At 43.4% G+C, this 15,286-nt stretch overlaps 1 protein-coding gene across 1 annotated transcript in view; it reads left to right on the top strand.

Moving 5' to 3' along the window:
• Window positions 1–1,499: 1,499 nt before the first annotated feature.
• ASRGL1 (asparaginase and isoaspartyl peptidase 1) overlaps window positions 1,500–15,286 on the top strand; it is a 43,131-nt gene continuing 29,344 nt past the window's right edge. Inside the window, exons 1-3 of the mRNA XM_055001307.1 lie at window positions 1,500–1,685; window positions 10,505–10,707; window positions 13,066–13,208. Of these exons, the coding sequence (XP_054857282.1) occupies window positions 10,521–10,707; window positions 13,066–13,208 (330 nt within the window). The 5' untranslated portion in view covers window positions 1,500–1,685; window positions 10,505–10,520. The remainder of the gene's footprint in view (window positions 1,686–10,504; window positions 10,708–13,065; window positions 13,209–15,286) is intronic.

Genomic DNA, 15,286 nt, shown 5'->3' with positions numbered 1-15,286 from the left:
CCAACGCCAGCTGCTGGAGAGTGACGATGAGTAGCATCAGGATGGAGCCCCAGCAGCTGGCTGAAAATCAGGCCTGGCTATAAAAGCCAGTCAGGAACAACTGCCAGGCGTGGAAGCAATGTGTCAGTTACCTGCAACCACTTCCTGGTACCGTGCATCTCGCTCTCGCCTGCACCTTGCCTTGATACCCTTGTGTTCTGACCTACGGACTGGACTTGGCTTTTTGGATCTTGGACACACCCCTGGTGTTTACCTTGGGCTCTGACTACAGACTGGACTCGGCTTGTGACTCTTGAACACTCCTTGGCTTCATGTTAGTACCTGGGCTACCAGCTTGGGCGGGCCCAGCCCATGACATCTTACATTTGCTCTTTGCAAAGGTTGGGATGGACTTTGTGGATATTTTGCTGAGGAGTGGGTTGGCGGCCCCCAGAGCTGGTTGTTGGGTCCCACAGACCATCATTCCATTCTTGGGGTGTCATCCCGGGACTAGAGAATGGCTCGCAAGGTCCACGCTGCATTCTCCTCGCACCTTTACAATGCGGTGATGTATAAAGGAGCTGCTGCACATTGATGGGCATTTATTGCTCTCATCACGTCCAATGGTCCTTCCAGTTTCTCTGATGGTTACCAATGGGCAGTCCTGTCAGTTGTTGCCCCTGTGGGCAAATGAGCTTTCCCTCATTCCCTACGGACAAGTGTGGTCTCCATTATTCCATAGAGGCAATTGCTGTCCCCATTATTCCCTGTGGACAAGCAAGTATTCCATAATTCCCTATGGGCACGTGTGGTCTCCATTGTTTGTAAGCCTAGCTCCAGACCACTTTGCCTTTAATGCTTCCCACTGTTTTTTGTGGTCCTATCATTTCTGTAGTGCCTGTTCAAGCCTGTTCCATAGTGTTCTGGGAGCATTTTGGCAGAGGAAGGGTTAATAAAAAGCATGCCACTTCAGTATTTTCACTTCTAAAATATTGTTCTGCAGGGTCTTTAATGCTTCCTACAGGTTTTTTTGTCCAATGATTTCTTTAGGGGCCGTTCCGGCCTGTTCTCTGGTGTTCTGGGAGCATTTTAGCAGGGAAAGGGTTAATGAAAGCATTCCAGTTCAGTGTTTTCATTTCTCAAATCTTGTTCTCCAGTGTCTTTAACCCATCCCACTGTTTTTTGGGGTACCACTATTTGTTTAATGCCTGTTCTGGCTTTTACCCCTTTCTGCTCTCCTGTGCATTTCCTTTGCCTCCTGCTGACTCGGCATCTTTAGTAGAAAGGAAGGCAGGTCCCCAGAGGGCGAAATAAATAACACCATCAGCCATCTTTACAAAGGGTGTTGCTTTAGCTTCAATGGTGCTAAATCAATGAGCCAGGACAGCCATTTCAACGAGGGGCAAGACGCCTTCCAAACCCAGACTAAGGAAACGACGGCCATTACTGATAAGGGCAATTTTGCTTCAAAGCCATGTAAAAGACTAGAGAGCGGCCGCTCTGTTTTCTAGGGGCAAAAGTATACGCTCATCATGAGCTGTCCCCGTGTGATCAGCCTCTAGCTCTTTTTTTAAAAAAAATTAAATCCCCTTTAAGAAGTGGAGAATCAGCGCCCTGCAGTTCCTCTTGGCTCCTGCTGTGTCCGTCGTTAAAAAATTCAGTCTTTTTGGGAGGGGCTGAAAACAGCCTGGGGAAACCAACTACCTGTGAGTAAGCGAGACGGCAGCTTGTAACAGGCTGTCGATGGTTGAATGAATGTATGAGAGTTCCTCTTCCTACCGCACAGCCGATGCAGCTTTTCTCCCTCCCCTCCTGTTGCTTGTTGTTGGCGGGCTGGTCGCGGGGCGGCGGGGGGGGGGGAGGTCTTCGTTTTCAGTTTTCGCACCCTTATGAAATATCTGAGGGAGCGTTACACGTTTCAATCCCGGCGTTGTCCATTATAACAGAAGACAAGAGCATGAAAAGGGAAGATGTCAAAATTGCCCAGCCAAATTCGGCCGGTGTGTGTGTGTGTGACAGCGTTAAAAGATGCGATCATATCAGCGCCAGAGAGCCTCTTGCTTATATTTCTGTTCCCGTGCCTATATTTCTCAAGTGGTCTCCTGTGACATCGTGTCGTGCCTATGGAGAAAATACACAAGGGATATTTTTCCCATTCCCCGCCCTCCTCCTTCTGCTTTGACTACTTGGGAGATCGTGCTTTAGTTGTGTAAAGGTTTTAACTTGGTTAAAACCGAAGTGCGGTTGCACTAAAAATTCTGTTTACCATGCTTATGGATGATGTATGAGGCTGTCTAGTCATCCGAAGCTGCTGATAATTCCATGCTTCTTTCACATATTTTATGTTACATTTTCATGGTTTTCCCCTCAGTGCTCACAAATAAACCAACAGATATTGCCTTACAATTCTAAAATCTGCTTATATTTCCAGAGCCCATGAACGGCTGATAATGAATTATAAATTAATATTTTTTTTCTTAATAAGAAAATAGGTTTGTCTTGTTATAGAACACATAGTGGGCTGTTAATTTCCTTATGTTAAGGACATAAGCCTGAAACTAATGACTGTAATATATTCATTATAGTAGGGTAGATAATATGTGAGGGATTTTGAATGATAAGTATTAAAACAGGACAAGCTGCTAGTCATTGGTTTCCAGGCAATTTTTCCTGAGAGTTTCTAGTTCCAGAGGTTAAATACCTTTCAAACAACAACTATTCCTCCTCCATGCCAAAACAGGCACTCACATGAACTTAATGAACTTTAGTCCTTTTTGCAGCTGTTTTCCTTATCATATTTCTTGGAAGTATATTCTACAATACAGATTGGCATCTGAAGGAGTTTTATTTATGAGTTGGTCATCAGTATGCCAAGTTACTCTTTCCCCTGTCTGTCCAGGTCTTAAGTGTTTTTGTAACAACACTTATTATAGAATCAGTTGCACTGATGGAAATTGTCATGTAAAAAACAGCTTTCTAGAAACATGCATATATCTTCCTTATTTTCATCATACTGTAGTTGAACAAAGATGCTCATGGCATATGAGATTAATAGGTGCAGAATTTACATAATTATCATTGGATTGTGCATGGGAGAGTTTTCCATGCTGTCCTTGTCATGGACCGAACAATACCTGGCGGAGTTTAGGCCTTTTCACACAGCCTTTGGAAACTGTTTTGGTTGCTGGTTGCTAGTGGATTCTTTGTGCCATTTCAGACACAACCAGTTTGGTTGCCTATTAGCAACGGATTTTTTTTACCTTTTCACAGGGTTGAACCAGTCTGATTCACTGCAGTTCACTGTTTGAAATGTTTGTGGCGCTTCTGCCAGTGCCACATTTTAATTTTTTTCTAGCCATTTTTAACATGGGCCATTTTCACACGTCTTTAAAATAGCGCAATATTCACAGAAGGCTGCTGGCATCTTCGTGCGATTTTTGATGCCATCCATTTACAAAACGGAGGCAGGCAGTGATGATGCCACTTTTGTGGCATTTTGTAAACAGATGGCATCAAAAATCATGCGAGGAAGCCAACAGCCTTCCGTGAGTATCGTGCTATTTGAAAGACATGTGAAAAGGGCCCATGTTCTCCCCTACTGCGCCACTTTCTTTTTGAATGGATAGTGATTTTTGCTATAGTATTGTGCATATGGTATGGTATCAGAATATTAGTGCATTGATGCTGTAGCACTAACGTTTGGACCATTTAAAAAACCCTGAAGCACTACCAGAAGAAGCAGTGCTGTTTGAAATGGTCACAGCGAGTCACATGCAGTGCATAAGATGCAAATGCTGTTTGAAACTGCTGTCCACACACTGCTTTACAGGGAGTCAATAGAATTCAACTGGACCACGGTGTGAATGTTAAATTAACCAAATAACACCGTGCTGTGAATGGGTAATTAACAATACAAAGTTTACTTGTAACAGTACTTGATAGTTGGATATAACGTGTACAGGCAGATATACGACCACAAAACCAAAATCATTCACAAGATACAGAAAATATTCTTCCCACAATATCAGTCCTTAGTCTTCAGTAATGCTGTTGACGAACACACAACCTACGCACATCCAGTCTGAGACTCACAGAGATTCAGAAGCTCTGCAAGGGTGGGGGCCTGATTAGGATGGTCTGTCTCTGGAAGTGGATGGATCAAGATGGTTTCTTGACATCTATTGAGTGTTGTCTGGTCTGCAAGGTTGGTTATCTTGTTGCAACCCTGGTTGATCTGTGGAATACAAAGAGGACCTGGGCTGTAGGCACAATTGTTCCGGAGTACCCTCTGCCCTCTTGCACAGCCTGGAATGCTCCTTGGTTTACTGAGAAGGGTTGGAGCAATGAAGCAGTTGGGCAGATGGTTAGAGCACAAGTGGTGGAAAACTCAAAGTGCATGTGACCCAGCACAGGTGAGAGCACATTATCATGCCTACTGTGTGGTACTGATGGCAGCAAAGCAAACTCACTTTTCTGCCGCAGTTGCATTCATGTAGTGCTGTCCAGCAGAGCCTCTCCAGGTTGTGAAGGGGATCTTATCCCAGGCTTCTGAAAATGTAGACTCCCAAAATATATATGCCTGCCTTGATGTTTTTGTGACGCATTTGTGGATAAAATTGTTCGCTTCCACTGTAACTTAGATTCCACAATTGGTGGGGTCCTATGGGGTTCTAGCTTGTCCCCCATGCTATTTAATAAGTACATGAAACTGCTGGGAGAGATCATGAGGGGATTTGGAGTAAGTGCCACCAATATGCAGATGACATGCCTCTCTCCTTCTCCTAACAGTTGAGTCAGGTAGTCTGTGGAAGTCCTGGAGAAGGCAATGGGATGGATGAGGGCAAAGAAACTGAAGTTCAGTCCAGACAATGACAAAACTGTTCAAGGACTGAGGATTCAACCTGTCCTGGTGGGAGTTGCACTCCCCCAGATGGAACTGGTTCGTATCTTGGGGGTACTGCTGGATCCTGGTCTACAGTTGGAAGCCCAGATCTCCTCTGTGGCACGTAGTGTCTTATATCTCTTTTGAGCTTTAGGAGGCAACTGAGGACGATTTTGTTTAGAATGACATTTGATTAGTTTATTTATTGGTAGTTTTAAACTGTGATTTTAAATTAAGACTTGCTTTTATGTATATGTATGTTTGTTATAAACTGCCTTGAATGTTGTAAAGTAGAAGGATTGCTAATAAATGTCTTTAAAAATAAATAAAATCAGCTATGGCCATTCCTTAAAAAACATGATCTGGTCGTGGTGATCCATGTTCTGATTACTTACCGGTTAGACTACTGTAATGCACTTTACGTGAGGCTGGCTTAGAAACTGGTCTGGAAACTTCAGCACATCCAGAATTTCTAGGCACAATTCAGAATGCCGGCTCTTACTTTTAAAGCACTAAATGCCTTGGGGTCAGGGTACTTAAAGAACTACCTCCTCCCATATTGTCCAACCAGTTAAGATCTGCCTCTCAAGCCCTGCTCTTTGTGCCCCTGCCTTCAGAGGTGAGGTCAGGCAACCACAGGCAGGGACTTTTCGGTAGTGGCACCTCATTTGTGGAACGCTATTCTCCCTGAGGCCAGCCTGGGCCCTTCGTTGCTTTCTTTTAGGTACTAAGTCAAAATATTTCTATTCATCCAGGGTTTTTTTATTTACATTATTTATAGTTCACCTTTCTCAGTGGGACTCAAGGCAGATTACATAGTGTAAGTCAATATTAACTACAGCTGGAATATCCCATAAACAATGCAATAGGTTACAGCAACCATAGTATAATCTGCAGTTAAGAGTTTCCAGGTGTCTGGTATTCATCTGGACAGTTGGACTGCCCGGGAAAACTTCAAAGGAAATACTGGATATATAAATGTCTGATATTTTCATGCTGGGGAGGAGGAGCAGCCAAGGCAAGCAAGACAAGCTTGCCCGCCTGCCCCCCTGTGCTCAGCAGCCTACTGGAGGGCAGCACAGTCCCTCTTTGCCAAGGAGGAGAGGTAGGGTTGCCAGGTCCCCTTACCCTCCCAACAGGAGTGGGGGGATCCAGCACTCACCTTCTTCTTTGCCTTCGCTTGTGTGCAGGCCCAATTAGGCCTGTTTGAGGCCCAAATCAGCCCAGTGTGAAGCACAGGAGCAGCACAATGACATCACTCCTAGGATGAGCAAAGCTGCTGAGGCGCAGAGAGAGAGAGAGGCGGTCCTGAAGATATGAGGGGCCAAGGCCATGAAGGTCTTTATAAGTGATAGCCAATACCATGAACTGAGCCTGGTAACTGAGCCAATGGAGTGACTGCAGAATGGGAGTAATATGCATACTCTATCTAGCTCCTGATAATTAAGGAGTTAATTTTTTAAGCAAAACACTGTTTTAGTCTAGAAATTTATTTTAAGCTGTCTGTGGTCTGTTTTTATGGTTTATGTTTTTATGCTGGTCTGGTAGGGGGTTAATGCTGGATTTTCATTAATATCTTTTAATTTTTAAAATCTTGTAAGCTGTCTTGGGCAAGTTTGTGAAAAGGCAGCATAAAAATGTTCTAACTAAAGATGCACTATCTAATTGTCATCGACCAGTCTGGGCTCAGTGAAAGTGAGGACTCCTCAGGAGGAGAGGAGCCTCATGTAGCCAGCCCTGACTCAGCAGAAGAGGGTGATCAGGAAGAACAGCTGCTGGCTAATCAGAGTCCACAGCCAGCAGCTGAGGCACCCTCCAGCCCCAACACCACAGAGTAAGCTCAGCCAGGGACCTCCAACATCACAGGAGAAGCCCAGCCAGGGGCTTCCACCATCCCCCAGGTTCACCCACAGCCACAGAGTGGTGGAGACGAAGGCAGAAAGGGGAACTGCAGGAGAGACAGCACAGTGCTCTCCTCCTGGGCTGACGCCAGCTGTTTGTGGATAGTGACAATGAGTAACATCAGGATAGAGCCCAAACCACACCTGCAAATCATACCTGGCTATAAAAACAAATCTAGAGAACCTGCCAGGTGGGGAAGCAATGTGTTGCATTCTTGCTACTGCTGTGGCCACTCCCTTGCCTTGCTCTTGTAGCTTTAGACCATTTTATCTTTGCTTGCATCTCGACCTGATCTTACTGGTAACTGACCTGTGGATCCCCTGACGTGGCGTTTGGATTTTGGACTCACCTCTGGCTTGGGACTTGTGTGCTGACTTTGGACTGGACTTTGACAACTCTGCCTGGGCTGGCCTAGCCCATGACACTAATGAATAAATAAAGGTGATCCATGGAAGCCAGTGTGGTATAGAACAGTGGTGCTTACTAGGATTACCAGGCATGCCATCACAACCTGCGGGAGCCCATGGGGCAAGGAGATGGGATATGTAGCAGCAGAAAATGGGAGCTGGAGGCAGGAGATCCCTTGTCCGCAGTGAGAACCTGGGAACCCTAGTACTCACTTTGTGGCTTGTGGAAAGCCATGTTCACAATTACCACTGACAAAAGAGCCATGTGTACTTCCATCCCTGGCATGAGGCTTGAAGATTATCCATTCCTATATAGTGGAGGCTTTTTCAAAGTGGGAACCACAAATTCCACTAGGCAAAGGTCTTGGCCTTTTACCTGAAATATGGAGCAGGTGCAGCTGCGGCACCAGGGTTTTTTAGTGTGTGCAGCCGGCCGGCTGGCGGGCCAGGCACCCGTGCACACACACACCGACCTGCGTGATGACGTCACGTGTGACGTCATCACAGGCGCACGCGTGCTGCCAGCCCAATTGCTGTGGTGGGCGGCTGGGACGGCGTGCGGTTGGCCTCCGAGCTCTCCCGCTCGGTTGCCCTGCGGCTGCTGAGCCTGGCCAGGGTCATGTGCTGGTGGCGGCGGCAGCGGCGCAGGGAGGGAGGGCTAGGAGGCTGCAGCTCCATGGCGCGCGCTCCCACCCCCACACCTCCTCCGGCACCCCCTCCAGCACCCCGTGACCTGAGGCCACCGCCTACCTGACCTCAATGTGCACGCTGGCCCTGAGCAGGTGCCACATTGGGGAATGGTACTCAGAACCGCCACAGGGGATGTATCAAAGAGCCATATGTGGCTACCATGACACTGAATGAGTTGGGGTTAAAGTATCGGGCTAAGATCTGGGAGACCCAGGTTTGAATCTCCACCCTATTATGGAAGCTTGCTGGGTTGTCTTGGGTTTATGATTGCCAGCCTCCAGGTGGTACTATAACAAGAGAGGACCAACCCCAACCAGGTCAAAAATATATCACTAGTTTTACTACAACCATTTAAACTGACAAGTGCTCAAATTTCTATACAAAAGACAAATTCATCAATTACAGTCTTGAACAAATTACGTATAGTCTAATCCTCTACACATCAGGTAATGACTCCGGGATACGAGGTAAATGTGATTAGTGCAAAATATTGCTTTATAATGTCCTATTTCTTTCTTTCCTTCAGCTTCAAATTCCAGTCGACAGACGGACAGATGGTGATCTGATACAGATGCCCAAACTGGGGCCAGCCATCTTACACACAGATTTTCGTCCCATGAACCTCCCCAGGGGCGTGTCTGTAGTTTGCTGTGTCCTTTACAATTCATTCATTGTACCCGGAGAGTGACGCTGGTATCTTCTACCTGGAAATGGGACATTATAAAGCAATATTTTGCACTAATCACATTTACCTCGTATCCCAGAGTCATTACCTGATGTGCAGAGGATTAGACTATATGTAATTTGTACAAGATTGTAATTGATGAATTTGTATAGAAATTTAAGCACTTGTCACTTTAAATGGTTGTAGTAAAACTAGTGATATATTTTTGAACTGGTTGGGGTTGGTCCTATCTTGTTATAGTAGGCTTGGGCTGGGTCTTGCCTTTTTGTTACATACTGCTAGCCTCCAGGTGGTAGCTGGAGATCTCCCGTAATTACAGCTGATCTCCAGGTGACGAAGATCAATTCCCCTGGAGAAAATGGTTGCTTTGCAGGGTACACTCTATGGCAGTATACCCTCCTGAGGCTCCTCCCCTCCCCAAACTGCACCCTTTCCAGGCTCCACCCTCCAAATCTCCAGGAATTCTCCAACCTGAACCTGTCAACCCTACTTGGGCTAGTTATACACTCTGAGCATAACCTACTTCACAGGATTGGTATTGTAAGGATAAAATGGAGGAGGGAAGTCCTGCTGAGTAGAAAAGCAGCATATAAATATCCAAATAAATGAATGCGTATTCTACTGGCACCCAAGGGAAATGCATAAAGTGTGGAGGCAAGACACCATTCTCCAAACATGTAGTTGGCGTTTGCCTCAAAGTGTCCAGGCACATACCACTCTACTTCATATTCCACAGGGAATAATAATTAGGGCAGCAATATTATATCAATTATTTGCTTATATTAATTGATTAAAACACTTTTGGTCAACTAAAATGCCCTGATTCACTCATTCAACAGGCAGCAAATTTTTAAAAAATATTCAGTTAATTATTTCATATAGAGGTTCTTATAATAACTGCACGTGGCAGGTAACATTTTATCAGGTACTGCCATTCTTTCTTACATTGAAAAGAACACCATTCCTATGACAGTGTCAGCTAGGGCACCTATGTGCATTATCTAAAAACAAAAGAAGAACGCATTTTTCCTTCAGGTTAATTATATTCATGCACCAATGTATTAGGGTTGCCAACCTCCAGGTGGGGCCTTGTGATCTCCTGGAATTACAACTGATCTCTAGACTACAGGGATCAATTCCCTTGGAGAAAATGGCTGCTTTGGAGGGTGGACTCTATGGCATCATACCCCATTGAGATCACTCCCCAGCCTCCACCCCCAAATCTCCTGGAATTTCCCAATGTGGAGCAGGCTGCTCTAAAATGTATGCATATCTAAATGACAGATCGAATGATAAAACTTCACATGATTAAGATGAAGGTTTCAATCCTCTCCATTCTTACCTGGGAGTAAAGCCCAGTGAGTAAACAAATAAAGGCGTGTACTGTAAATCTGCAATTTTATGCATACTTATTTAAAAGTAAGCCCTACTGAATGCAATGGGACTTCTGAATAAACATTTAGAGGATTGGATTGCATGATTTATGTAATTGAGTGACAACTCTAATAATAATATTGACCTGAGTAAGAGTTATTGAGGGAATGTATAGGAAATGCTTTGATCGTTCAGAAACAGTTCCATATTATTATTGTTAAGGCTTCATTCCATGAAATATTAATCAACTGGGCTTTTTTTCAATCTCAATCAATATTAAAAGTCTGTTTCAACTTAATAGGAGTAAGACTGGACTTTGAACCTTCCATCTGGAGCAAAATCCTAAATAATGGATTCTGCGTCCCCTGAAATGTCAACATTATTCAACTCGAGCTGCTTCCTTAGGGTCTGGAGATGACCAGTTAGATATACGTAACTCCTTTGTGTTCTAGTCATTATATCGTCAGATTTCAGCATTAAGGGTGAAACGTGAAGTTAAGTGCAAGGAGTCACAATGAGTTTTAGTTTTGTCTTTTTTCACAAGGAATTTTAATTTTTGAGTAACAATTCTACATTTCTCACCAGGAAAGGATTTGGCAACATGAAGCCTGTTATTGTAGTTCACGGAGGAGCTGGCCGCATCTTTAAAGAACGAGAAGAAGGAAGCCGTTCCGGTGTAAGGAGAGCAGCCCTGAGAGGTTACAGAATCCTTAAATGCGGAGGGAATGCATTAGATGCAGTTGAAGAAGCTGTGGCAGTAATGGAAGATGATCCACATTTTAATGCAGGTAATTGCTGTGTTCTTTCCATTTCAGGAAAGTGAAATTGCAACCGCACAGTTTATATATAGAGTAGCCAACTTTTTTGCACTGGTCTTGCTCCTATGTCTTGTAATAGCAGCCAAACATGCAGAGATTAGCAAGTGATACTTTCCTCCCATTGCTTTTTTCCCATGCTGCAAAGAGGTTCCTTCCTTCATGTTCTAACTTTCTTCAAGTCTGACTGCTGTTAAGGCACAGAAGTCAAATAAATAAAAATGTTGGCAACTCTAAGAGGCATATTTAAAGAAATTTACACAAAGACAAGCTTATCTACACATGTCCTGTTACAAGTGAGCTGTGAAAAAAAAAGGCTTAATGCCATATGGGTCTATTCTAGACAGCTATGAATACTAGCCAGATTTGAGAACTATTTGTAGGTGGCAATAACTATGGCAACTGATATATGCTATCCAGGCTCACCCCAGGGGGAACCTCCCCTCGCCCAAGTTTGTACTCCTGTATCTGGTATAAGAGAACTGTGCTGTGCCTTCCCAGCTGAGAATACTCTTTCTTGCATTTTGTGTTTCAGTTCTCTACATGTGACGTTTGGTACAGAATTATTCACTCTAATATGATAAAACAGAGCACCCATGCTTAGCATTCTTGCAGGAGACCTCTCTTGTAATCTGAGGTGCAAAACCATTACAAGTACCTTTTTGAAAGAATAGCACAAAATTGACTCCCTCTATGATAATAGGGGTCTATGCCAAGTACTGGTTGTATTTCCTTCCTTCTATGCTCGTGCAACTCCACTGGTTTTAACTAGGAAGGCAATAGACTTTTTAACTAAAAGGAAACTATATGCCAAGGATTCTCAGATCATGTCATCTAGGAGTAAAACCTGTCTTTGATGTCCCCATCTGTTCTTGTTCCTGTCAGCCATACTGATGGTGGTGAAGGACACTACAGGCGCATGGAAATGGCTGCCCTGGAGGAACAGAACTACTGAATGTTGGTAGTGGTCCACACACCCATACAGAAATGTTTGGGAAGTGAATAAGTCAGCACTTTGCTTCCCTGAGCAATTCACTTAAGGTGGGAGCCAAAAAAGAGCTAGGATAGGCCAGGAGCATTTAATCATCTCTCTGTGATGAGGCTGTGGTGCTTTAAGGAGGCTGCTTCATGCTTTGCCAACAGCAGTTCCATGAAGTAGTTCTGTGGTTCAAGGGTGCAATCTGCATCACATTGAAGTCAGAAGCAGCCCCCCCCCTCTTTTAGTAGAATATTTGGATGGACTCTGGGGTGTGTGTGGGGTTGCTATAACTATAACATCATAACTTTTTGGCGTGAGATAATCAGAGTTATAAATTGATAGTAGCTTCACCACTTAGCAAGTATATAAAATGTAGGATTTGTGTGCAAGTCTTTCTTTTCACAAGAAACCCCCCCCCCCATTCTAAAATAATCATACCTTTTCCTGAGAATACTTCCTCCTTGTTCATTTAATTCTTTATTTTGGTGTCCTGTTAGTAATTTGCTTCACACATCCAATTATGGTGATGCTTGGGAAAAACAGTAAGTCTGTGGGACTGCAGTGGTGATAAGCAACCAGCTTGTTGAAAGTTCAGGTGCCCTGGTATACATAGCCTCTAGATCATCTGCAGTCACTCATGTCTATAAAATACAGCCATTCTAAGTGAACAGGATAAAATGAACTGTTTAAAAAAGGCACCTGACTGGAGTTGCTGTTTGAAATCCCCCATGTGGAGTTTATTTTCATAAACGATGAAGCAGTTTGCATGTAATGATTCAAGAAGAAACTGACAACATTAGGAATCTACAGGAACTGGGGGAGAAAGAACAGCAAACAGGCTGAGCTGGTCAGGCAGTTGTTGAATGAGTGTCAAAGGGATGTATAGAATAGAATAAAAATGTGGGAGGAAAGCAGAGGGTTTGGGGGGGGCTTTATATTAGGTTTCTGTGATACAAAGAGAAGAGATGTGTCATCATGAGCAAAAATATGCAAGGCTTCTATTTTTAGTAATGGGATTTGTGGTTGCATTTGCAAGTGTTTCTGCAGAATGTTGACTTTTCAGATACTGCCACTTTAAGAGTATTAAGACAGAAATCGATTAAAATGTAATCAAATTGATTGTTATCATGGTTGGTTAGGAAGGGGGCGCAGTAGATTACATGTCTTGCACTTCGAAAATCCCAGGTTCAATTCTTGGGCTCTCTTAGTCAGAGAATACCAGGTGCTGGGAAAGACCTTTCTCTGGAGATCCCTTGCCAGTCAGAGTAGAATATTGAGCTCCAGGGGGCTCATATGGTATAAGAATAGTCATGGGGATGGCTATTACTGACCTTTTTATATTTGGATTTTAGGTTGTGGCTCTGTGTTAAATGAGAAAGGTGAAGTGGAAATGGATGCCATTCTCATGGATGGAAAAAACCTAGCCTCGGGAGCAGTATCTGCAGTGAAATGTATAGCTAATCCTATAAAACTTGCTCGGCTCGTCATGGAAAAGGTATACTGAATGTGCAGTTTTCTTGAAAAAAGAAATGCTATTTTTCTTATATCCTGAGCTATTTCATTGCCTGCATCTCTAGACAGGTCTCCTCATTCAGCAAAATTAGGATGAAATGAACTGTACCACTGCCGTTGGGGGAATCCCATTTTTGTTACTGCTTTCATATAAACAGAAAACCAACACACCCGTCAAAGTGCAGCTCTTTCTCTTTAATGGGCTCATCACTTATTTACAGGGCATTTTTTTAACATGAGGGAGGATTACAAAACAGTTCTTTCTCTCCTCCACACCCCATGCGTAGACTGAAATAATACAGTCTGTTATACTTTCCACCTCATTCTGCTCCATAGATAGAGTCAGCCTCTGTAGTGTGTGATATGGTAAGGAACATGTTCCAATTGCTTTTGGAGAGCATGGGCACGAACATGTGCATACTTGAAAAGAAATAATATTTCAGCATATTGACAGTGGTATAATAGAGTCTCCTGGCTGGTATAGTATGTATAATTATCCTACTGTTGTCTCTGATAAATAAGTCTGGTGGATATGATAAAAGATTACATACCCATTTTGTTTATACTTCTGTAGCATAACCTTTGGTCCTCTTAGAAGCTGGTTGACATTTACAATAGCACTTACATGATCATCCTGAGAGAGGATTGCCATAATCATGAAAATCATGGCAGCAGCAACGGACACTTCATTTCATTTATTTATTTTTGTTAAAACATTTATATTCCACCTTTCATCTTGCTTCAAGGTGGCTTACAATCAATAGTTAAACCAAATAAAACTGAAAACCACAGTTACCTCCCTCTCCCTTTAAAAGATTCCGCCCACTCGTATCCCATCAAAATCCCTGGCAAAAAAGCAAGCCTTGCAATACCTTCTTCTAAAGCCCAAGCTCTTAAAAACAATCATCTGTCTCCAACTAGCCATCTTTTTATGTATTTACCTAAGTGTTTTCTTCAGTACAAACTTTCAACACACACAGACACACACATATATAACATACTTTCCTAAATCTTCAGACTTGGAGACAAATTGTTTTGCAACTTGGCCCAGGAAGATAGTGCTTACCCCCACCCCCATTTCAGAGTAGAAGACAACCATTTGTATAAATCACAGAAACAACACAGGAGCAGACAATCCCACAGGAGACTGACTTCATTAGTATACCACTTCCTGTATATGGAATGTTTTATAACGCTGGTATCATTCAGCCTTATCAATCCCTGTGAAGTAGGTAATAATGTCCTTGTTACAATCAAGATATTAGACTGAAAGGTAATAACTCACCAAGGAGGCAGTGCACTGTCCATGGGAGCTTAGACAGGAAGGCAGGCCTCCTGTGTCTAAATCTATCATCTCCTGGGTCACAAGTGCCTTCCAGCCCAGTTCATGTCTACAGTGCCATTTTCACTTCACCCTTCAACTGCATAACATTAGTAAAAATCCCAAGGTTCAGGAGGCAGCCCCTCAAGTCACATGACCTCTGCCTTCTGGTCTTTTTCTGTGATTAGAACAGTTTGTGCCTAACTGCAGAGAATGTGTCTTACTGGATTGATTGTTCAATTGAAAATACGTATATACCTGCTGAGCATCACAGGACTCAAGGGTGGTAATTATTGAGGTTTGATGATACAACAACTGTTGTATCTGTTAAAACAACAGATAAAATAAAAATTATTTTAAAAATTAATTAGTTTTTTTATTTGAAAAACCATTTTAGAAATGCCTTATGCTCTCACCAACAGGATAGTCTCCACTTACAGCCCCCAAATCCATGTGGATTGAGCATTTTGGCAGGTGGCATGTACAATCAGGCTGCTCCATTCTAATACCACCATGTTAAAAGCATGTTGCCAATACATAAAAATGCAGAATAAGCAAGTTGAAACCAAGTTTTACTGTGCTCAGCTACTTCTTGGGTTATGCTCAGAGACTGTCAAACCTGTTTGGGCAAAGAGCCCAACTGTTCTTCATCATAAAGTCATTATCTGGGTGTAGTCATCATAGCTTTAAGCCACCAAGTCTAGCATTTTTCTCACTTTTTGTACCTTTGGCTTGCCTGC

This window comes from Eublepharis macularius, chromosome 1, assembly GCF_028583425.1.
Source record: "Eublepharis macularius isolate TG4126 chromosome 1, MPM_Emac_v1.0, whole genome shotgun sequence".
In the NCBI taxonomy this organism is placed as follows: domain Eukaryota; kingdom Metazoa; phylum Chordata; class Lepidosauria; order Squamata; family Eublepharidae; genus Eublepharis; species Eublepharis macularius.
This window is presented reverse-complemented; position numbering and strand designations above follow the sequence as displayed.